General features: G+C 48.5%; 1 protein-coding gene and 1 pseudogene across 1 annotated transcript in view; both read right to left on the bottom strand.

The window, feature by feature from the left end:
- Positions 1-18,666, bottom strand: part of RAB20 (RAB20, member RAS oncogene family) — a 29,892-nt gene extending 11,226 nt beyond the window's left edge. The window contains exon 1 of the mRNA XM_008143940.3: positions 18,271-18,666. Within this exon, the coding sequence (XP_008142162.2) occupies positions 18,271-18,442 (172 nt within the window). The 5' untranslated portion in view covers positions 18,443-18,666. The remainder of the gene's footprint in view (positions 1-18,270) is intronic.
- On the bottom strand, positions 9,440-9,843 carry LOC114232371 (60S ribosomal protein L35a-like; annotated as a pseudogene).
- Positions 18,667-25,386: the final 6,720 nt, after the last annotated feature.

Below are 25,386 nucleotides of genomic sequence, written 5' to 3' on the forward strand. Positions count from 1 at the left end.
GGCAAATCCAAAGAAAGTACAGTTATATAACAGATTTACCTTTAAAAACAAAAACTCTCACATATCAGGATATTTAATCCAGTCTCCTTGACCTTCAACAGATACACTGTTGTCCTCTGATAATTAATGTTTAGAATGAGGTTATCAAAGAAAAATTCAATTAATTGCTAAATTCTCTACTCATGAAAACAGGAAACTAAAACCATTTCAGATTTTTCAAAGCAAGTTTGAACTTGTTTTAAGCTCAAGACTGAACTGCAAATTCCATATTAAGAAAACGCTTTAAATCTAGTAAGGGTTTCTCGAAATATTACGTTATCTAGAATAGCCTCTTACCTGGAATACTCCACTCAATAAGTACACCAGTTATTTCTAACAGCTTTGCTATACAGAATAGTTTTTTTCTTCTTCGCCATAATATAGTCTTCCAAGAAACACACATCAGAGAATAAATGTTTTCCTGTTAATTCTATCACAAGGGCAGCATATTAAACCCTTTCTGAACAATCCTAAGGAAACAAACGATTTTACAGATGTTTACTATGTCTAGTCCTCTCTCGCTTAACAGATTGGATGTGTCCTAATAAAACTCCCTGAAAAGTACATTATCCATGGACAGCCATTATAAAAGCAGGAATGCCTTCTGGGATGACAGGGGACACCTGGTATGAATGTAAAAGGGACTACAGAGCAGGCCTGACAAGCTCAGTGACCAAAAGTAACCCCACAGAAGGGTCTGACCATAAATTCCTAAGGCAGGTAATGATGGGTAGTCAAATCCCAGGCCTGTAGCTTCCTTAGCAAAGGTCAATCTCTACCATAATCCACCCTATCCATTATCCTTATGCATCTAGGATAATAGACCTTTGGAATGTCAAGAGTGATTTTCTTTGCCACACCCCTCCAAGGCACCACCACTGACACCAGAGCACAAGACCACAACACTCATTGCTGTTGTGTTGCCATGATCCCATGTCTATTTACAGCAAATGCCAACTATCCTGTACCCACCAAAGGAAAAGAATATGCGTCCCACCATTTTGCTTACCCAACACTAGCTATTTCCCCGCTTTTCCTCCCACCTACTTAAGCTACCACCATGAGTTTCATGTAACCTTCCTTACATTTCTCCTTGGACTGCAAATGCATAAAGAGAACTACAGAACTGTCATTCTCCGGAGCATTTTCTTAACCCATTGAGACCAGTAGGGTCATGTCTTCAGATTTGGCTCAAATAAACTTTTATAACATTTTTCTATAGGACTGGACTTTGATCAACACTGGGAGTACTAGATATAATTTTATTAATTTAACAGTTCAAAAACCCTTTTAAATCAATCATATTGAAGTATTTTGTTAGAGCTCAGTTGGTCATCCTATATAATAAATAGGTAATGTGCAAATTGATCATCACTCCAACACACAAGATGGCCGTCCCCATGTGGTCAAAGATGGCCGGCAGGGGAGGGCAGTTGTGGGCAACCAGGCCTGCAGGGAAGGGCAGTTGGGGGCAACCAGGCCTGCAGGGGAGGGCAGTTGGGGGCGACCAGGCCTGCAGAGGAGGGCAGTTGGAGGGGACCAGGCCTGCAGGGGAGGGCAGTTAGAGGTGACCAGGCCTGCAGGGGAGGGCAGTTAGGGGCAATCAGACCAGCAGGGGAGCAGTTAGGTGTTGATCAGGCTGGCAGGGGAGTGATTAGGGGGTGATCAGGCTGGCAGGCACAAGCGGTTAGAGGCAATCAGGCAGGCAGGCAGGCAGGCGAGAGGTTGGAGCCAGCAGTCCTGGATTATGAGAGGGATGTCCCAGATTGGAGAGAGTGCAGGCTGGGCTGAGGGACACACACACCACACACACCCTGCCCCATGCACGAATTTCATGCACTGGGCCTCTAGTATTTAAATATATGCTGTATATTGAAAGTAGAAATTTTAAATAATTATGAATAGTCAAATTCATAGAGACAGAAAACAGAATGGCACTTACTAGGGGCTGGAGGAAGGGGGGGTGGGGGTTTAGTGGTTAATGGATACTGAGCTTCAGTTGGGAAGAAGAAAAATTTTGGAGATGATCATGGTGATGTTTGCACAACATGTGCATATAATTAATGCCACCAACTTGCACGCTTAAAAATGAATGAAATCATAAAATTTATTTTATGTGTATTTCACAATTTTTAAAATTCCATATGAGAGAAAGAGAGAGAGAGAGAGAATTGCATGTAAAAATAGTATCTAGTAAGAACAGCAGAAAACTCAGGCCTGATCACTACCCTGCTCCTCTACCCTAGGTTGCAGTAAGCCCAAAGCTACCCCTCATCTACCTAAACTGTGCATGAATCACCTGGTGATCTGGTTGAAATGCAGATTCTGATTCAGAGGTCTGGATGGGGCTTGGGTTCTGCTGCTGCTGCCCGCAGACTTCACTTTTGGACCAAATGCTGTAAACCCTGGAGCAGTCTGGGACAGCTCTCATCAATTCAAGATGAGACACAGTATTAGCGCACCTGACTCTGCACCTCACACCTGAGTTTGCCATTTTTGCACTTCACCCCTCTACCGCCTTCTTCCTGACTTTCTGTGTCTGGTAATAGCCATGAAGTAGCTGCAGGTTGCTCAACCAAGGGAAGCGGAAAGGCCTTCCCAGGCTTTGGAAACCTCCACTCTTGAACTGCTGGGACCTGTGGCCACACAGTAACTCACTGGAGTTAATCAGATTGGAAATTAATTAGCTTTGGAATGTTGCCTTGGCCTCTACTAAAGAAAATATGTGCAGTGAAGGAAACAATGTCAGCCAGCTTTGAAGAGTAGAAACCAAGTCCTCAAACAGCACAGAAAATGTTTATAAAAAGCCCAGGCACAACCCAAATGCACACTGCTACCTCACAAAGCACCGGGACAGGAGGGTCACACACCATTCTTACCCACGCACAATGCAAGATCCTCACAGAAGAGTGCCAGTTATGACATAAACTTAGAAAATACTGAAAACATCCTCCACTCATTCTGACTTCATTTCTTAGGACAAGCTGCCAGTTAGAAAGGAAACATTGCTTCCTCCGGTCTTGGTTATTTTTTTTTTTTTAATTTCTTTATTAAGGTGTCACATATTTGTCCTCATCCCCCCATTCCCATCCCCCCCCTCCCCACGCATGCCCCAACCCCCTGTTGAACTTAACCGTTGGATAGGCTCATATGCATGCACACAAGTCCTTTGGTTGAACTCTCCCCCTCCCCCCACCCTCCCCTATCCTCCCTCTGAGGCCCGATAGTCCCATCGATGCCTCCTTGCTTCTGGTTCTGTTCTTGTTCCTCAGTCTATGTTGTTCATCATTTCCCCTAGATGAGCGAGATCATATGTCACTAGATATATACTTATGAGAACTGAATGTGAGACGAGCAATAATAGTTATGCTGACAGGCAGATGGATCAGTCTGTAGTGAGTTTCTTTCTGGACCAACAGTTCTTTTGAGATCCAATTTCAATGTCCACCAGTTCCTTATCTGTACATGACAGCACTGACCCCTCAGCTCTGGATGGTGGACAAATGGTGGTAACGGAGGTCCGACTCCCTCAGGCCTAGTCTCGGCGAACCCAGGGGCACGGCTTCACCCGGACTAAGGGGCACGTGGCCTCACCCGGATCCAGGGACACAAGGTCTCACCCGGACCCAGGGACGCTTGGCCTCTCCCAGACCCAGGGGCACGTGGCCTCATCTGGGCCTAGGTGTACGAGGCCTCACCCGGATCCAGGGACACATGGTCTCACCCGGACCCAGGGACGCTTGGCCTCTCCCAGCCCCAGGGGCACGTGGCCTCACCCGGGCCTAGGTGCACGAGGCCTCACCCGGATCCAGGGACACATGGTCGCACCCGGACCCAGGGACACTTGGCCTCTCCCAGACCAAGGGGCACGTGGCCTCACCCGGGCGTAGGTGCACGAGGCCTCACCCAGATCCAGGGACACATAGTCTCGCCCGGACCCAGGGACGCTTAGCCTCTCCCAGACCCAGGGGCACGTGGCCTCACCCGGGCCTAGGTGTACGAGGCCTGACCCGGATCCAGGGACACATGGTCTCGCCCGGACCCAGGGGTGCGTGGCCTCTCTCAGACCCCGGGGCACGTGGCCTCACCTGGACCTAGGTGCATGAGGCTTCACCCGGATCCAGGGACACATGGTCTCACCCGGACCAAGGGACGCTTGACCTCCCCCAGACCCAGGGGCACGTGTCTTCACCCGGGCCTAGGTGCATGAGGCCTCACCCGGATCCAGGGACATATGGTCTCACCCGGACCCAGGGACGCTAGGCCTCTCCCAGACCCAGGAGCACGTGGCCTCACCCGGGCCTAGGTGCACGAGGCCTCACCCGGATCCAGGGACACATGGTCTTGCCCGGACCCAGGTGCGCGAGGCCTCTCTCACACCCAGGGGTACGTGGCCTCACCTGGACCTAGGTGCACGAGGCCTCACCCGGATCCAGGGACACATGGTCTCACCCGGACCCAGGGACGCTTGGCCTCCCCCAGATCCAGGGGCACGTGGCCTCACCCGGACATAGGTGCACGAGGCCTCACCCAGATCCAGGGACACATGGTCTCACCCGGACCTAGGGATGCTTGGCCTTTCCCAGCCCCAGGGGCACGTGGCCTCACCCGGGCCTAGGTGCACGAGGCCTCACCCGGATCCAGGGACACATGGTCTCGCCCGGACCTAGGGATGCTTGGCCTCTCCCAGACCCAGGGGCACGTGGCCTCACCCGGGCCTAGGTGCACGAGGCCTCACCCGGATCCAGGGACACATGGTCTCGCCCGGACCCAGGGACGCTTGGCCTCTCCCAGACCCAGGGGCACGTGGCCTCACCCGGGCCTAGGTGCACAAGGCCTCACCCGGATCCAGGGACACATGGTCTCGCCCGGACCCAGGGACGCTTGGCCTCTCCCAGACCCAGGGGCACGTGGCCTCACCCGGGCCTAGATGCACGAGGCCTGACCCGGATCCAGGGACACATGGTCTCGCCCGGACCCAGGGACGCCTGGCCTCACCTGGACCTAGGTGCATGAGGCCTCACCCGGATCCAGGGACACATGGTCTCGCCCGGACCCAGGGACGCTTGGCCTCCCCCAGACCCAGGGGCACGTGTCTTCACCCGGGCCTAGGTGCATGAGGCCTCACCCGGATCCAGGGACATATGGTCTCACCCGGACCCAGGGACGCTTGGCCTCTCCCAGACCCAGGGGCACGTGGCCTCACCCGGGCCTAGGTGCACGAGGCCTCACCCGGATCCAGGGACACATGGTCTCGCCCAGACCCAGGTGCGCGTGGCCTCTCTCACACCCAGGGGTACGTGGCCTCTCCTGGACCTAGGTGCACGAGGCCTCACCCGGATCCAGGGACACATGGTCTCACCCGGACCCAGGGACGCTTGGCCTCCCCCAGACCAAGGGGCACGTGGCCTCACCCGGGCATAGGTGCACGAGGCCTCACCCAGATCCAGGGACACATGGTCTCACCCGGACCTAGGGATGCTTGGCCTTTCCCAGCCCCAGGGGCATGTGGCCTCACCCGGGCGGTCTTGGTTATTGATGTGGGTGTCCCTGAGCCTCCCTAGGCCTCCGTGTCCCCACCACTTTTACTGAGTCAACGAAATCTGCTTCCTGCAACCAAGTCTGCTACAGACCCTCCTAGGAACTGCCATCAGAGCTAATACTGAGTGAGATTTCACTTCATTCTGCTGGGCAGAATGGCAAGCTACATGTGCACACACACAAGCGCACATGTATACTCACAAGCATGCATACACACACACACACACACACACACATACTTTCATTCTCCCCACTGTTAGTGTGCACATTTTACAGATCTTTAAAGAGGCCCAGTATACTCATGCAGCTGCTCAAGGATACCCCCCCCCCCCCCGTCCCAGACTAAGCAGCTCATGTCACTCTCAGTGGTATGAGTAGCCTGGATATGGAACTGCCAAACAATAAGGGTTTAATGGCACTGCAGGGCTTCTAAATTCTATTAGCACAAGGAAGAAATTTGGTCAAGCACTTTTTAAAGCAATTCCACCCTGACACATGTTAAAAGACAATTTTTAAGAAAAGGCAAAAATCACAACACTCAAACAGATATGAAAATAAATACACGTTAAAGATATTATTTAGTCCAGCTGGCGTGGCTCAGTGGTTGAGCATCAGCCCAGGAACCAAGAGGTCATGGCTCAATTCCTGGTGTAGAGCACGTGCCTGGGTTTCGGGCGTGATCCCCAGTAAGGGGCGTGCAGGAGGCAGCCAATTAATGATTCTCTCTCATCACTGATGTTTCTCTCTCTCTATCCCTCTCCCTTCCCCTCTCAAGTCACATAATATACTGGATTAGCTGGCTCTGTATACATGAGAATGCACATCACAGGCATGAAAACGGGTATAAAGTGCATATAATTCTACGTGGTAAAGCGCTGGTGGAACAGACATTTTAATACATTAATCTTGTTAGTTATGAGACAGCTCCGAAGTTTGAACTACTTTTAACTTACCGCTTTTGGGCACAGCAATGTTTTTTTCAGTTCACAGGCACACTATGCACTAAACAGACTGTACCGTCACATCCTGTACACACACACATAGATTGTGTATCTGAGCATTCTGTCCTGGTTGACTCTCACGTTAGAGTAGATGTCACTGCTGTGAAGGACACAGCATGGCTTGGTGACTAAGTGCAAAAACACTAGGGCAGTTTGCCCAGCTTAGCCCCTTCAGGCTTCATGTGAACTTACACAGGACCTAACCTGGCTACGTGCTTGAGTCCTAGACAGGATTAATGAGCTGCAATGGAAAGTTAAACTGTCCTGACACACAGTAAGTGCTATGTAGGCAGCAGCTACTCATGGGCCAGAATCTGTGATAGAGCCTCATCTTGGGGAGGCTTTGGAGAGGGTTTTGGGGGGGGATTCCTGAAGTACTTTGTAAGGCCACAGGCTTCGTGACAGCTAATCAGCCTATACAAACAGCATGACAAACATGCCATTAGGTTTATTCTCCATATCTGAACACTTGCTTTCAGGTAAAGGTAAGCATTTCAGGTACAACCAGAACAAAACAACTTCTTAAATGAGGTGTAAATGTTTACCTACCACAAGATAACTGTAGACGCCTATGAAGGCTATTAATAATAAAATTTAAAACTTTTAAAAATAAATAGGGAAATAGTCTAGCAGAATACAAAAATAAACATGAGAGCATTAGCTAAGGCAACTTCAGTTAGAACATGGCACAATGCATTCTTTTGATGCAACAAATGTGTTATTTTAAATAATTCAAGGCAAAATAATAGAGTAGATAATACCATAATTCTAACCTTTTGGCACTATTTGGTGTATTAGCACTAGCATTACACGCAACAGCCTTGAATTGCTATAATGCATTACTTATTTAATTCCACTTAAGTCATGAGTCCTTCAAGAAAATACCTGATTTGGAAATTTTTCATGGCTTAGAATTTTTACTAAAATTGTAACATTGAGCATTTGGCTAAAGTGCACTTCTAGTTTTCAGAAAATAAAGAAATAAAAAAATAATACAAACTGATAGTAATTTTCCCGTGCTTTCCATGTTTCCCAGTAGAATATACATTTTGTTTGTTTGAGGAGAGAGAGAAAGGCCATAACAGAGACTAAAATAAGACAAAAAGCAGACCTCAAAATCCAGGCTCCTGAGCATCCAGTGCAACCTGACTGAGCTAACTGCGTGACCTCTCTGGGCCTTAGCTTCATGGTCTGCAAAAGGGAGGTGATAAAAATGCCAACCACACAAAGTAGTTACAAGAAATAAGTGAGGCTAGCCCTGGCCAGGTGGCTCAGTTGGTTGGAGCATTATCCTGTACACCAGAAAGGTTGTGGGTTCAATTCCCGGTCAGGACACATACCTAGGTTTCAGGTTCAATCCCTGGTCGGGGAGCGTATGAGAGGCAAATGATATCTCTCTCTCTCTCTCTCTCTCTCTCTCTCTCTCTCTCTCTCTCTCTCTCTAAAAAAAAAAAAAAAAAAAAAAGAGGCTAGGCCCGGAAGTATGATATTTGGTTCCCAGGAAGCCAATAGAAATCCCTGCTACTAATACAAGCAGGAGCCCCCAGGAAGGGCTGTCCATTAGCAACCTGGAAACCTTTCAGAAAACACCTCCCAAGCAAGTTTTCCATAGGAACCCTGCCCTAGTTTCTAGCAGACTGTAGTAAGGGAGAATTTCAAAGCACAGATGCCCCTAAATTAAATCAGTGTACATGACAGCAACAGCAAGAAAGGCAGCAGGGAAGGGCGGCTGAGTCACCAGACCTGGCTCTGGCCCCTGTTCTGCCACCAACTAGCCATCAACTAGCCACTGGGTGGTGGACAAATAACTTCTTATGTCTGTCCCCTCATCTGAAACAGGAAGAGGCTGAGAAAGCTGTCCTTCAAATCCTGTTCTAGTTTTAAAGGTTATGCCAGACTCCACAGTTTCCATTCCTGCCCTGTAACATGGTGACCTACAGTGGATATGCCAAATTCAATGACTACTGCTGCGTTGGGAAATTAAGAATCTTCGATAACTCCAAAGCTGAACAATGGCTTTTACGATGGTCAGAATGGTCTCATCTTTGCTGCAAACAACACCGACCAGAGTTTTACTGATTTTTACAGAGAGAGGAAGGAAGGAGAGAGAGAAACATCGATGTGAGAACAAGACACTGATTGGCTGCCTTCTGCATGCCCTCCACGGGGGTTTGAGCCTGCAACCCGGGCATGTGCCCTGACAGGGAATCGAATCAGCAAACGTTCAGTGTACGGGATGATGCCTCACCAACTGAGCCACACTGACCAGGGCCTGATTGCCTTTTTTAAAATTCAGATTGAGATCTTCCTGGTTTTTGCATACTAAATGAGTTTTGATGGAAACCTGGACATTTTCATACTGTGTTATGAGACTCTGGATCTTACATAAGCCTTACATTTTAGCTGTCTCCCTCTGGTACAACCTCAGAGGGGCTAAGGGGGTTGGGGCCAGGCATGGACACTTTCCATGATAGTTGGAGGCACAAGTCCAAGCTCCCCACGCGGCCTCCACCAGCACCACAAAGTGGGAGGGCTCATTGCCACCTGGTGGGGATGGAGCTGGAGTCCCTAACTCAGCCTCCTCCGACGCCACCTGAATGTCTGGGATAAATGAAGCAGAAAGAAAACCCAGGGAGCTCACCTCACTGTGCCATTCCTTGGATCTCAAGGCCCCTGGCCAGTCTGCCTTCTTCTCTCCACTTTTCAGAATCTTCTTATGTTTGTTTTGTATATAACTTTTCAAACATTTTAGCTGCAATTAGTGGGAAGAGTAGGGAAAAGTACATCGGATCCATCTTCCCAGAAGCAGATGTCCTGATGTGTTATTTCTTCATGTCTACATAGATTTTTTTTTTCCCCACAGGAAAACAAATCCATTTTATTTATTTTCAGTAAGTTTAAATCCTCGAGGGGTACACCATTACCCGGATTCTGTGTCCAATAGCCTTAGCAGGAAGGTTGCTTCGGAATTTAGCACGAACCATTCCACTGTTTCCATTCCACTGTTACCTTTCCCCAGATGGCTCTGGTTTTGTTTGGTTTGCCACCAGGAGTCACTGTGCTGTTCTTTGCTTTGTACACATAAGCACATCTCTTGCCTAGACAGAATTCTGTTTCATCTCGAGCATAAACACCTTCAATTTTAAGAAGAGCTGTGTGCTCCCTCTGGTTCCGGAGAGCCCGCTTACGGCCAGCAAAAATGGCCTTGGACCACAGCCTTCCAGACATATTTGTCCTTACAGAAGTCCTGTTCCCAGCAGGCCCCTAAAGTTCAGCTGCAGCGCTTCCACTCACCTTCTAGATAGACTTTTAATGACATCAAAGTAAAAAGAGATGAGTTCCTCAAGAGTTGTTTGAAGACACATATAATTAACACCACAGACCAGTATTTCCTTACCACGTACACAATGGCCTCGTGCTAGCTGTGTTACAGAGTTCGTGGCCATATTTTTACGCTGGTTTTCTCATTCGGAGTCAATACATTACGAAAATAAAACCATGCATTTCAGCCTCCCCCAATGTTTCCCATTGCTTTCAACAATTTCACTCAGCCAAAGCTTAGCTTAAAAAAAGATACCGTAGCGTAAAATGATAGATTCTACAGAGAGCATAAAAATGAATAAAACCCAATCTTCTCTCCAGGAGTTTGTAAGTCAGAGATAAAACAAACAGGTAACAAAAAGAGATAACAGGCAGAGCACAATGAAGAACACCAGGTCACATTGCAGCCCAGTCTGGAGGAAGGAGGAATTCTCCCTCCGCCACCATGACCAAGGCCTGCTTCACAAAGCCTGACACGGAAAGATGAGGTAAGAGTCAAGCTGGGCATTGCCAGGAGAGGGGATATTCCCGGGGGGAGAGACCGTAAGGGAAGTGAGATCAGAAGGAAGACCGGCATGTGTGATGAATTACAAAGGCAGGCATACCTCAGAGATATTGCAGAGTTGGTATCAGAGTATCGCAATAAAGTGAGTGCTGCAATAAAGTGAGTCACGCTCATTTTTTTTGGTTTTCCCATGAATAAAAATTATGTGTACACTATACTGCAGTCTGTTCAGTGAACAATAACATTATGCCTAAAGAAAATCACAATGGGCCCTAGCCGGTTTGGCTCAGTGGATAGAGCATCGGCCTGTGGTTCAATTCCAGTCAAGGGCACATGCCCAGGTTGCGAGCTTGATCCCCAGTAGGGGGCATGCAGGAGGCAGCCAATCAATGAATCTCTCTCATCATTGATGTTTCAATCTCTCTCTCTCCCTCTCCCTTTCTCTCTGAAATCAATAAAAATATAAAAGGGGAAAAAACAAACAAAAAAAAAACCTCTCTTTTTAAAAAAAAAAGAAAACAAAACCACAATGGACATAGCTTAATTAAACTATACTCTACGGCTAAAAAATGCTAACCATCATCTGAGCCTTCAGTGAGTTGTAATCGTTTTGCTGGTACAGGGTCTTGCCTCAATCGTGATGAATATGCAATGTCTGCGAAGCACAATAAAGTGAAATGGAATAAAAGGAGGAATGCCTCTAGTGCCCTTGGCTAAGTTCTAAGGCACCTGTCTCGGCTCTGGGAGTAGCGGAGGAAAGATAATCCAGGCTGGGAGGGGCTTTGAGGGGGCATTCACTGGATCCAGAGGCCCAACAGAAACACCCCTCAGCAGTGTACAGAGGAGACAGGAGTCGGGGTCAGTCGGGGTAAAAAGAACACCGGAACCTGCCTAGGCCGATGGCACAGGATGGTGGGACCATGAAAACCTGTCATCACAGTGATGAAGCCATTATTCTAAGAATAAGCAGTTGTTTAAATGTGTGTGAGAATGTGTGTGAGAGTGTGTGAGAGTGTGTGTGTGTGTGTGTGTGTGTGAGAGAGAGAGAGAGAGAGAGTGTGTGTGTGTGAGAGTGTGTGAGAGAGAGAGAGAGAGAGAGAGAGAGAGAGAGAGAGAGTGTGTGTGTGTGTAAAATGTCTGTTTTGCTGAAGGGAAGTTATATGAAGTCTCAATGAAGCAAGAGGGGGGCAAGTTTCATTTGGAATCAGAGAGTTTCAATTTCCCCTGCAAACTTCAAGATAACAAAGCATGCCATTATCTTCCAGAAACATTAAAGATAATGGGATTCGGGTATTATTAGTTAGTGAAGATGACTGACCTTAATTTGTTAAATTCTCCTGAATCAACACCTCACTAGTGAGCCTAAAATACCTCTTCCCACCCGCAGAATTCCTGGTGCCCCCTCCAGGAGGACTCTTGGGGACCTCCCAGCACGTGCAGTAGCTCACAGGCATCCTTTGTCCTCAGCAATCTCTCAGTATAATGGCACTTTGTCTGCCTTGCTGAACCCAGCAGTCAATTTTCTTCCACCTATCTTAATATCCACATTCATATTCAGGCCACTGCTTTTGGTAAAAAATAAAAATTAAAAAAAAACAAAACAGAAGAATTCTACAAAGAAGGACTTGCACTCAAAGACACCCATTCAAAATCTTCAGTAAAGATGTGGGCCCACCTTCAAAGACATGGACCCACCTACAAAGACTTGGGACCACCTACAAAGACATGGACTCCCCTACACAGTTATAGACGCTCCTACAACACAGGCTTTGCATGTTTAGCTTCCAGATCCCAAACTTCAACTAAGACTTATTTCCAAGAATTTTTGTCAGAAGCTCATGCTAATCTTAAATTCAGGTCCTCACCCTCACCCCAGTCTAGCTCAGATCAGACACACACAGGAGAAACTTGAATGCTACTTGAGTTTAACTGAATCATGAGTTCCTCAATCACTGAACGCTAAACACTTGAGAGCTTCTGTAAATAGAAGACTTTCAGAGAAGTGTTTCCGCTTTGGATGATCTAAACCAGGGGTCAGCAAACTGCTTCTGCAAAGGGCAGATAGTTTTGTCTTTCTGAGCTACATAGTCTCTGTTAAAACAATGCAGCTCCACTACTGCAGCGGGAAAGCAGCCACAGACAGTATGTAAACGCTGGGCACAGCTGTGTGTCGATAAAACTTTATTTACAATGACTGGTGAGGGGCCAGGTCATCCCTCTGATCTGAAAAGGGGAATGTAACCCATCAGATGCTCTCCTGTCACACAAATACTGATTGTCAGGCTGAGAATTGCCATATCAGGACCTCATCAACCACTCAGCAGCTGCACTAATCTAATAAGAGATAAGTCCTCCACCCTGGCTCCACATTTGCTTCCGGCTGTCTACCCACTTCTGTACCAATCTCTCAAAGCTTTTTAAAATATGCAGCCCCATGCCCTGGCTGGTTTGGCTCAGTGGATAGAGCGTCGGCCTGCAGACTGAAAGGTCCCGGGTTCGATTCCGGTCATGGGCATGTGCCTTGGTTGCCGGCGCATCCCCAGTAGGGGGTGTGCAGGAGGCAGCTGATCGCGATGTTTCTCTCTCATCGATGTTTCTAACTCTCTATCCCTCTTCCCTTCCTCTCTGTAATAAATCAATAAAATATTTTTAAAAAATAAAATAAAATATGCAGTCCTCCCAGGCCATTCCAGAGGATCAATGGTCAGTAACTCTGGGGTCCCTGTCATAGAGAGCTGGGTTCTAGGCTCATTCACAACTCTGCCACCTTTCCAACCTGAACTAGCATCACTTTGGAAACGGCATCTCCGCCATCCCCTAGATCTAGAACAGCTGCCTATGGGGCTGGGCTTGTGGCTTCTGTGCAGATTGGAAGAATGATGATGAGCTTGCGGTCCTCACATGCACGGTCCGTCTCATCCAGCATGTTCACTTGAGCGCCCCGCCCCCCATCCTTCGCAGATGTGGCCCCCTCCTAGCTAACTTCACAGGTATGGGCAATTATATTCATCCTTTTTCCAGGCACCATGATTGCCTAACCCGGAATGCCAGCATCCTCTCCTGGGTTGCACTAAAGTTGTTCAAGAGGAAGATCTTAAACCAACTACTCTAAATTTTCCCTCTTGGATCTCTCTACATATTACAGAATTACTTTTCCCTCACTTTTCCCTCTGTGACATGTTTGCTGGTGGCCTTCATCGTCCTAGTCACCCGGGGCCAGGAGACAATTGTTTATTTAGCAAACACTAACACAAAGCTTCCTCATTCCTCCTTTGAAGCACTTGGTCAATATTAACTCACTGACTCCTAACAACACTCTAGGTGGGTGCTACAGTCGTTTCCTTACCTACAGGTAAGGGAAGTGAGGTGGAGAGAGGTGACACAGCCACAAAGTCACACATGTGGTCAATGGCTCTGCTCAGCAGAACAACGACCCCCCCCAAAGAAGCTCTAACCCCTGGAGCCTATGAATATACTATGTGACATGGAGAGGAGGAAATAAGGTTGCAGATAAATTAAAATTGCTAACCAGCTGACTTTAAAACAAGATTACACTGGGTTATCAGGATGAGCCTGGTGTAATCACAAGTCTTTTAAAAGTGGGATAGGGAGGGTTCGGGTACAAATGGCTGAATATTTAGCTTCGATATTGGAGACTGAGAAGGATAAGGTTAACTGTTTGTGTGTTTTTTTTAAGATCAGGGCCTACCGGCATAAGAACCGGTGCTCAGGCTTCAAAATAAACCGGTTTTCAGCCAGACCACAGCACTGCTCAACCTGTACTGGAATCCACAGAACACCCCCTAAACCACAGAGGGATCGCACAGCCATGTGAGCGACAAGGTGCAAGAACACTGTAACTTCTTTGAGGAGGTGTTCACAGAACCCCCAGTGTACTGTTCTAGTCAGGGCTGACAAGGAAGTAGGGAGCAGCCCGGCTGGTGTGGCTCAGTGGTTGAACATCGACCTATGAACCAGGAGGTCAAGGTTCAATTCCTGGTCAGGGCCTGTGCCTGAGTTGCAGGCTGGATCCCCAGTGTGGGGCATGCAGGAGGCAGCCAATCAATGGTTCTCTCTCATCATTGATGTTTCCATCTCTCTTTCCCTCTCCCTTCCTCTCTGAAATATATAAAAATATATTTAACAAAACAAAGTAGGGAGCATGGAGTGCATCTTAGAGACTAGCTCGATTGGCATGAACAGACTGCAGGTGAAAGCATGGAGAAGGGAAATGAGGAACATGTTACTGGAAACTGAAGGAAAGGAGATATATTGTAAACGTAAGTCATATCCCCCACCCTCCAGGGGCTACAGCCTTGAGAAATGAGGGACAAATAAGGAGGGTGTCAAGCCTTCCAGGTCTGGTGATGGGATCTATTAAGGCACACTGTCACTTTCTCATAGCCCTGCTGTGTTTTCTTCAAAACAATGATCAGGTGTGAAGTGATGCCACTTATTTCCTCTGTTGGCCTCTCTGGAGCTTAAAGCCCATGGAACCGAGGCCCTGGCCAGCTTATCATTGCTGCAGAACAGAGGTTTTCAACCGGTGTGCTACAAGAATTTCCAAAACATGCAATACCTGACTATTTAGTCTGGGGCACTGACTCCTTTTCCCTTAGATCAGTGGTCGACAAACTGCGGCTCGAGAGTCACATGCAGCTCTCAAGCCGCGGTTTGCCGCTGTTGACTCATGAGTTTGCCGACCACTGACCTAGACTCTCGATTCCAATAATTACAGGCTGTTGTTGTTCCTTGTGATTGAGCCCCTATGCCAGTGGTCGGAAAACTCATGAGTCAACAGAGCGGCAAACCGAGGCTCGCGAGCCGCATGTGGCTCGAAAGCTGCAGTTTGCCGACCACTGCCTTAGATTGTCAAATTTAAAAAAATGACAACAGCCAACACAATAGCCATCGGTGTGAATGAATCAAAATTATACTTTTTTTTTTTTTTTACAGATGGGCAAAAAATATATTTTTAGATGTGCCCCAGAATTTTAGTAATTAATATATGCGTGCCATGAGATGAAAAAGGTTGAAAATCGCTGCTGTAGAGCAGAGCCTGAAACAGTGCCCAGGTACACAGGAGGGGCTCGGTTTGCTGAACAGTGGGCAACAGCTTTTTAAACCGTATCTGGTGACCACGTCCAGCTGCCCAAGTAGGTAAGGGCGGAGCCACAAAGGCATAATGGAAGGAAAGTCCCTGCACCTGGACAGATCTCCCCCTTCTAGCTTCCCCTGGCCTGCAGGCTTCAGGCAGCCAGGTACATTGTTGTTGTTGTTGTTTAAATAAACCTTTATTGTTGAAAGTATTACATATGTCCCCTTTTCCCCCATTGCCCTCTCCAACTCCCCTTCCCCCACAAGCCCTCACCATCCTACTATCGGTGTCCGTGGGTTATGCACATCCCCACATGAGTTCATTGATCTCTCCACCCTCCCCTGCATTCCCTCTGAGGTTTGACAGTCTGATCAATGTCTCCATGTCTCTGGGTCTATTTTTGCTCATTAGTTTATGTTGTTCATTAGATTCCACATATGAGTGAGATCCATGCCAAGGGTAAAACAGAAACTCTCACTCCTTACTATCACTTTTACTATTAAAAAACCTAATACCCTCCACAACCGCACACTCCCACCCCACCCACCCCATGCAACCAAGAGCAGCATTAAAAGACAATCCATCCTCTAGCTCAGCAGTCGCCAACCTTTCGGACCTCACTGACCACCAGTGGTCCGTGGACCACCGGTTGGCGACCGCTGCTCTAGCTGGTTCTCATCTTTCTGCCTCTGTTCTGGAAATTTAAATGAACACAACTTAAAAAAAAAACGATGTGGAGTAGAAAGAAAATATAAGCGCAAGACAAAAGGAGGATCCCTTGAAAGTTAAACTTCTGAATTCCCAACGGGATGACTGAAAAGGTATCTATCTATATTCATAGCCCTCCTTTCCCTCCAAGTGGCCCATAACCCCACAGTCCCTGGGGAGCCAGGCACAGAAGTAGCTTGTGTGACCGCTGACTCTGAGCCTAAGCATGTGTACACAGGAGGCTGACAATGGGGAGAAGGGGCCTGGCCGCCCCCACGGCCCCGGGGAGCCTGACTGAGCTCACACTGGGGATTCCAGGAACAAGGAGGCGGCACCTCAGGCAGACAGGAAATGAATCGCTCCCCAAGGAGCCCAACAAAGTATCCGGGACACCTCATTAGCTGTATTACTAATCCTCTGGCGATCAAGATTCTGGCTGCATCGTGTCCTTATCAGTAAAGAAGAAAGTGGCCAGCCAAAATTACACTGCTACGTCTCACCACAGAGGACGGAGGCGCGGGATGTGACACCTCAGGTCAGCTCCTGTTCCCGAAACACCAGAACCTGGTGGTGAAAAGCAGGTTCTCACGGTCGCCACTGCAGGGCTCTCGGTTTGGGTACCCAACGCCATCTCTGCATTGGCCTCTTGTAAACCAAGGACAGCAGAGAGGTCCAGCCAGTCAACAAAGGGAACAAAAGGGCCAGCCTGGTCCAAAACAAGTAGACGAGTTCTGTTCATTTGATTTGATTTGACCTCTAGAGCCTCCATCCATGGCTACCAAATGCTTAGGGTTAGAGTCAGCTTAAGCATAAAGGATCTTAGAGAAACCTCACTCTGGGGCCTGGAGCTGGAGCAAAGAGCAGGGAAGAGGCTATTTTTACAGCGTGATTGTAATAAATTAGTCAAGACATTAACTGCCACAATAACAAAAAAGACAGCAATAAAAAAGGAGGAAGGAAGGAAGAGAAGTGAATGTACCTCAGTGGGCATCATTAATTCCGTTTTAAAGAGAGAATTAGTTAAAATCGTGTTTATTTGGCAGACGGGTGCGCCCCAGTTGGCAGTTTTAAAAGTCTAGACAGGACCTTTGGGTATTTATGTCACGTTTAAAGTGCTGACATTTAAAAAGTCGGACCTTAAAGTTTCAGGCTTCTAAAAAGAATGTCCACCGAAAACATGCCATACTATTTAGTTTCTTATTTACTTATTCTTTTTCATGGGAAAGGACATATATTCTATTGCAACACCACACTGCCATTGTAAACTGAACCCTTGAATCAAGATCTTCTAAGTTGTACTTTTGGAAAATCACAAATACTACACACACTAAAAATAATTCATTACCTATCATAGAAATGCTGCTGCAGAAAACCGCTCCAAGTTCCATAACATGTAAGAGCCGAGATCAAGCAGATGATAAAGAAGCTGGAAGATGCAGATATGCTTGGGACTAAGAGAGGAGACACATGAGTTCTGTTTCCTGCTTTCCTGACTGAACCTTGAAGGCTCCGTGCCTCAGTTTCCTCTTTTGCAGAAAAAAAAAAGGGGGGGGGTAACTATACTAGCCTTGCTCACCCCCCAAGTCTGTTGTGGATATCAAATGAGAACTGTTTGTGATAGCACGTAAGTGAGTCGGGTCAGCACCTGCAGGCTCAGTGCAGGCCCATGACGCTCTGGAGCCAGACACTACCATAGGGCGCCCAAGTGACACCGCTCCTTTCCGGAGCCAGGGGTACTTTCTAAGCTCCACTGCATCGTCGCTAAATACACCCCGTGGTTGAACACTAAGAGTTTCCCAACCAGCTAAAGACAACCAGTGGGAACGTGCACGGTGACTGGGGGCCTGATCCCTGAAACGGGGTCCCCTGCCATGGGAGGAGGGGACCCTGTAGGTAACCGGGGAGGCCTGCCCGGGGGAACCGGCCCTGGGGGGCCTGCCTTGGAGGACTCCTGCCCTGGAGGACCCCGGCCCTGGGGACGCTACTCTAGGCCGGAGCCCTCGCCCCGTCCCCGCGGAGCTCCAGGACACTGGGGGGCCGGGAGGCGCCGCCCTCACCTGCGGTGTCCCAAATGGAGATGTGGTAGGAGCGCCACTGCTTCAGGTAGAAGGCGCCGCCCACCGTGCTGACCGTGTCCGCGAAGCGCCGCTCCATGTATCTCTGCAGCAGCGACGTCTTTCCCACGTTCATGTCCCCCAAAAGCACGATCTTCCCATCGGGCTTCCTCATTTTCGCGCAGAAAGCCCCCCCGCTCCTCCTGGACCCCGCGCCGGTCCGGCCCGTGCGCTCCCGGCACAGCTGGAGCAGCTGGACACCCGCCCCGAGACGGCGCGGACCGAGACGGCTCGGACCCGGAACTCGCGGGGACCTGAACTCGCGGGAACCCCAAAATTGCGGGGGACCCCGGGGACTTTCTTGCCCCGACGTCCGGAAGCAGAAGCGCGTGTTGGCGCGGGGGCAACACCAAAGGACTCGTCCAGCGCCCCGCCCCGTGCCCTGCCCCGCCTCTCTCCTGGCCCTGCCTCCCGCCCCGCCTCCCACTTCCCGCTGCAACACCCCCCACCTTAGTCTGGGCACCCTACCCCACCTCGCCCCAGGCCCTGCCCCGCCCCCCCTCCCGGACATCTCAGGCCTGGCCGGGCCTCCCACCCACCGCCCCCCATCCCCCAAGCCCATCCCCACACCCCCACTTCCCTCCTGGCCGCCTGGCACCGCCCTTTCACTTCCCGCCGCCCCCTTCCCACCTGGCTTCCCGGCACTGCTGACCTCTGAGCCCTGAGGTCCCCGGCTCGTGAAGGGGGCCCCTTGCCGCCCAGTCCACCCAGGGCCTTCCCTGCCGTGTCGATTTCCTTATCTGTGTGTGTGCAAACGTAGACACTAGTCAGGGTGATTATAAAAGTTTACATTAAAGGAGCATCTTGGAAAACCCAGCCTGATATTGTAGGCAGTTAGACACCAGGTACGGAGGATCACCAGGGTGGAAAGCTCCAGAGGTGTGGACCCCCTGACCTTTCCTCCCTAGAGATAGCATCTATACCGCAGTTGTATTTCAGCTCCCCCAGATAAGCAACAAAACCCAGGTCACCCTCAGGACCAGCTGCATTGAATAATGAGCCCCTGCCCCCGTGGGTCCAATCAATCAGTAGAGACCACAACCCTGAAAGGCCACACCTGGAAAGCTGCTGAAGATTCTATTAAGATCTTGTCCTGGGACCTCCCCTAATATCGCCACCCCAGGCACCTTACCACTAGCTTCCTCAATCCCAAGCTCCAAGGGCTCTTCCTTTACCACTATAACTTGTAAAAAGTAATTCCCACCTCTGTGATTTACCAAATAAATATTTTCTTACAGTTTGGGTCTTGGCTCTGAATTCTTTCCTAGCCAGAACCCAAGTACCAAGGTTGCTGAGCCCAGGTTTGGTCTGACCCCACCTGGTGCCGTTCCCGCCGCCTATAACACTACGATTCTGACTGTTAGTGGTTAGAAAGCTGGGGAAGAGGGAAGACTGTAAAGGAGGGGTTTCTAGTGTCATTTTTGTTGTTGTTGTTGTTTGTCTTGATCACTTTTACAAGAAACCATTTTATTTTATGTTACATCTGAAAAATGGACAGCCATTGCCATTTAAAACTTCCGAGTGAAAATTTGACTTTGCCGGTTACAATGACTATTAGCAAAATCTTTCCTCCTTCCTTTTTTTAATAGAGTAAACCTTGAAATGCTTCTAAAATATTCAGCGTGTGGGATTTGGTATTTATTTTAGAGAATGCTGATGCAGAACTCGGAGCTCTAGTTTGAACACCGGTAGACAGTGTTGTTATAGAAAAGTGAGAAGCTAGGAAAATTCCAGGAGACGCTGAATAGGCAAACTAAGACAGTTTGCAGACACCTAGTAAATCCTATCTTCCCTAAAGCAAGGGCATTTAAGAGTAAATGGTTTGTGCCTGGCCTGTGTGGCTCAGAGGTTGCGTGTCAACCCAGGAACCAAGAGGTCACTGGTTCAATTCCTGGTCAGGGCACATGCCCAGGTTGTGGGCTCAATCCCCCGTAGGGGGTGTGCAGGAAGTCTCTGACTTCCCAGTGAGCCAAAGCAGCCCAGCCTAGGCTCTCCTGTTGCTGCTTCTATGTCCTTCCTTGTTTCACGGCCCTAAGTATGTTTTGGCTGCGGTCAATCAATTCTTGCTTGCTTTTCTACACCTTGTGTCTTTTTTTTATTATTATTGAGGTATTATATGTGTACATATCTTACCATTACCCCCCCACCCCACACCCATACATGCCCTCACCCCCCCGAGTTTTGCATCCATTGTTTATGCTTATATGCATGCATACAAGTCCTTCGTTTGATTTCATATCTCCCCCACCTCTCCCTAACTTTCCCCCTGTAATTTGAAAGTCTGTTTGATGCTTTACTGTCTCTGTATCTATCTTTTTGTTCATCACTTTATAATGTTCTTTACTATCCATAAATGAGTGAGATCATGTGGTATTTTTCTTTCATTGACTGGCTTATTTCACTTAGCATAATGTTCTCCAATTCCATCCTGGTTGCTGCAAATGATGAGAATTCCTTCTTTTTTATGGCAGCATAGTATTCCATTGTGTAGATGTACCACAGTTTTCCGATCCAGTCATTTGCTGATGGGCACCTAGGCTGTTTCCAAATCTTAGCTATTGTAAATTGTGCTGCTATGAACATAGGGGTGCATATATCCTTTCTGATTGGTGTTTCTAGTTTCTTTGGATATATTCCCAGGAGTGGGATTACTGGGTCAAATGGGAGTTCCATTTTCAGTTTTTTGAGGAAACTCCATACTGTTCTCCACAGTGGCTGCACCAGTCTGCATTCCCACCAGCAGTGCACGAGGGTTCCTTTTTCTCCGCATCCTCGCCAACACTTGTCGTTTGTTGATTTGTTTATGATAGCCATTCTGACAGGTGTGAGATGGTACCGCATTACACCTTGTGTCTTGATTGAAATCTTTTCTTCAAGAAGACAAGAACACCAAGGTCTCCTCCTCTCCCCGGTAACAGTGTGCACTGAGGCCACTGTGTGTTTTCTGTAGGAGGGGATGGGACCCATGGCCCTCTTCAGTAAGTGCTCTGAAACTCAGATGGGGCAGAGGTGTGAGGGCATCTCATCCACTGCTCATCTCATGCGTGAAAGGTTACTGTTAGACTTACCTTTCCTAACTACCACTTTGTTCAGAGACCTGCCATGCTCTCTATTTCCTAATCCACAAGTTGGAACTCTGCCCACCATTATCTGCTCCCCCCCCCACACACACACACACACCGGTCACCCTTTTTTATGACAGCTTTCCCACCCCCTTTCCCTTTATGGCCCTATCCTGCTTTACTAGTATTTTCTTGCCATTATCTAAAATTGTATTGCTTATTCACATGTTTCACTGTGCCAGCTTCCTCTCCAGAATGTAAGCTCCATGAGGAAGAGACTTTTTCTGTTTTGCTCACCGCTAAGCCTGGCAAAGAGTATCTAGCACATAATAGTTGCTCAAGAAAGCTTTGAGTCAGGAAAGAATGAATAAATTCACCATCCTGGTGAGGCCAGAAGTGATGCCTTGCAAACACATCACAATCAGCCATGCTCCACACCCTCACTCTCTGAGCTTGCCTCACTTGAAAATCCCCAGTCCTGTATCTGAGTGATCCATCAGCCCAGGCGCCCTTCCTCAAATCACCCTTCCCACGCCCCCCTAACCCCCACCCCGTGAGCCCTTTCAGGTTCTTTTCTCTGCCTTCCCACCACCCTCTCAGCCTCTTCCATGCAGTTTTCCTGTGAGAATTTCTAACTGCCTTATTTTATCCACCATTATTTTATTGTCCGTTCCTGTAGTCATTTAATAATTCCCTAGAGACAGGGCACATGTTTTAAGCTAATTCTGTGTCCCAGCTCACTACACCTTTCTCAGCACAATCCATTATTCAATAAACTAGCGGCCCGGTGCATGAATTTATGCACCAGTTGGGTCCCTTGGCCTGGCCTGTGGGATTAGGCTGAAACCAGCTCTCCGATGTCCTCCGAGGGGTCCAGGATTTCGAGAGGGCTCAGGTCATGCTGAGGGACCCCACCGGTGCACGATTGGACCGGGAAGGGGCCATGGGAGGGCTCCAGGGCATGTCCAGTCCATCTCACTCAGTTCAGATTGGCGGGGCCCCAGCAGCATGCTAACCTACTGGTTGGAGCATCTGCCCCCTGGTGGTCAGTGCACATCATAGTGAGCAGTTGAACAGACTTAGCATATCATTAGCATACTAGAAGCCCGGTGCACGAAATTCGTGCACGGCGGGGGGTTGTCCCTCAGCCCAACCTGTACCCTCTCCAATCTGGGACTCCTGGAGGGATGTCTGACTGCCCGTTTAGGCCCGATCCTGGTGGGATTGGGCCTAAACGGGCAGTTGGACATTCCTCTCACAATCCAGGACTGCTGGCTCCCAACTGCTTGCCTGCCTGCCTTCCTGATTGCCCCTAACCGCTTCTGCCTGCCAGCCTGATCACCCCCTAACCACTCTGCTGCCAGCCTGTTTGCTCCCAACTTCCCTCCTCTGCTGGCCTGGTCACTCCTAACTGCCCTCTCCTGCAGGGTTGATCACCTCCAACTGCTCTCCCTTGCAGGCCCGGTCCCTCACAACTGCCCTCCCTTGCAGGCCTGGTCCCTCACAACTGCCCTCCCTTGCAGGCCGGGTGCCTCCCAACTGACCTCTCCTGCTGGCCATCTTGTGGTGGCCATCTTGTGTCCACATGGGAGCAGGATCTTTGACCACATGGGGGCAGCTATATTGTGTGTTGCAGTGATGATCAATCTGTATAGTACTCTTTTATTAGATAGGATAGAGGCCTGGGACAGGGGTGGGGGCCAGCTGGTTTGCCCTGAAGGGTGTCCCGGATCAGGGTGGGGTTCCCTTGGGGCATGGGGCGGCCTGAGCAAGGGGCCCGTGGTGGTTTGCAGGCCGGCCACGCCCCCTGGCAACCCAAGCTGAGGCCCTGGTATCTGGAATTTATTTACCTTCTACAATTGAAACTTTGTAGCCTGGAGCGGAGCCAAGCCTGCTGTTCCCTCTGGGGCAGCAGCCATTTCTGTGGCAGTTAATTCACCTTCTACAATTGAAACTTTGTAGCCTTAAGCGGGTGAGCCCGGCCAGGGTGTGCAGAAAGCTTTGCTTCCCCTGTTGCCGCCGGCAACCCTGGCCTGCTCTCTCAAGCTCCATTCTGCCGCCATTTGTTTGAATTTGTTTACCTTCTATAATTGAAACTTTGTAGCTTGAGTGGAGGCTTAGGCCTGCAACGGCTATGGAAAGCTTGGCTTGCTCTGTTACCTGGGAAACCTTGCTCTCTGTGGCTGTAGCCATCTTGGATGGGGTTAATTTGCATACTCGCCCTGATTGGCTGGTGGGCATGGCTTGGCTGGTGGGCGTGGCTTATGTAGCAGAGTGATGGTTAATTTGCATATTGCCATTTTATTAGAAAGGATTATGCTTTGATTGGTTGAACAGCCCACCAGAAGACCAGACACTTAGCATATTAGGCTTTTATTAGATAGGATATGGGAACATTGGCCCATGGGAATGGGGTCTTTGTGTTTTGTTCTCTGGTGTCTCCCAAGTGCCTAGAACTGGAACAGAGTCAATCAAAGCCTATTTGAATACATTTGTTGATGAACCGAATGTTTTCTCCACTTGAAAAACTGCTGCATTCAGAGCAGGGTCTGGGAAGGGAGGGACTTGCAGCACCTAGCCCAGTGCCTGGCATGTGAATTCACTCAACAAGTTTGTTTTTTGAGTGTGTTTTTTTTAATTTTTTTTTAATTGTACAGCACTTGAAAAAAACAAAAAACTTAATTTAACCAGGAGAATGTCTCCAACTTTCCACCACTCATAAAAATTTTCTAAAAGGTGGTCAATGGCCTTATTCATACTCAGGAAGCAGAACTGAGGAAGGAGGTAAGCTCAGAGTTAAGAGTCTGTTTAAACTAGCTACTGACATGCCAAGTGCGGTGTTTATTTTGCCTGGATTTAAATCACTGGCCTAACAGGGTTATCCTTTTTCCAATTGCTAGATGAAATGTACCTAAGGCCAAGAAAAGTATGTAGTTTCTTTTTCAAAGGGATTCAAACTGAGCAATTTGGGGACTGTCTACAGTTCAAGTAAAAGAAATAAGGAAATGTGGTTTCTTCTCACAGATTTTGCAAAGTAGCTTGGGAGCATTCCTAGGTACGTTGTTGTAGAACAATTCTACCTTTTAAAGTGCTTTCCTTGAAAACACACAAGGCCCTTGCCAGGTAGCTCCATTAGTTAGAACATGGTCCTGATAAGGTTGTGGGTTCGATCCCCAGTCAGGACACATAAAAGAAACAATCAATGGCCCGGCCAGCGTGGCTCAGTCATTGAGCATGGACCTATGAACCAGGAGGTCACGGTTCCATTCCCGGTCAGGCTCTTTCCACAGGCCCAGGTTGCAGGCTCTTTCCCCAGTGTGATGCATGGAGAAAGCAGCCGATTAATGATTCTCTCTCATCATTGATGTCTCTCTCTCTCTCTCTCTCTCTCTCTCTCTCTCTCTCTCTCTCTCTCTCCTTTCCACTCTGAACTCAATAAAAATATATTGGGAAAAGAAAGAAACAACTAATAAATCCATAAATAAGTGGAACAATGAATTGACATCTCTCTCTCTCTCTCTCTCTCTCTCTCTAAATCTATAATAATAAAATCGTAATATGCCAATTAGACCAAAGCCGGGGCTGTGAGGGCCTAGCCCCTTGCACAAATTTCGTGCATCAGGCCTCTAGTTAATGCATAAAAAACAAACAAAAAACCTGCCTATTTATTATGTATTCATTCAGCAGATAGGAATTGAAGCACTTAGCCCTGACATAGGAATAGAGCAGTGAGAAAGACAACCAACAAAATAAACAAGCAAAATACAAAGTGTCCTAAATGATTAAGAGTTAAATGGACAAAAATAGAGCAGGAAGGTAGACAAAGAATGAGGTCTGAGAGTGGACGCAGGGGGTTCAACAAAATCCTCAGGACTCCTTCCAGCTGACGGCTGGCTTTGCCAGCCGAGAGGTGACTCTCATCCTCCTGGTCCTGGTTGGAGCTTCAGCCATTACACCCATATTCCAAGCAGCAGGAGTAAGAAGGGTGGACAGAGGG

Source organism: Eptesicus fuscus, chromosome 8, assembly GCF_027574615.1.
Source record: "Eptesicus fuscus isolate TK198812 chromosome 8, DD_ASM_mEF_20220401, whole genome shotgun sequence".
NCBI classification, from domain to species: Eukaryota; Metazoa; Chordata; class Mammalia; order Chiroptera; family Vespertilionidae; genus Eptesicus; species Eptesicus fuscus.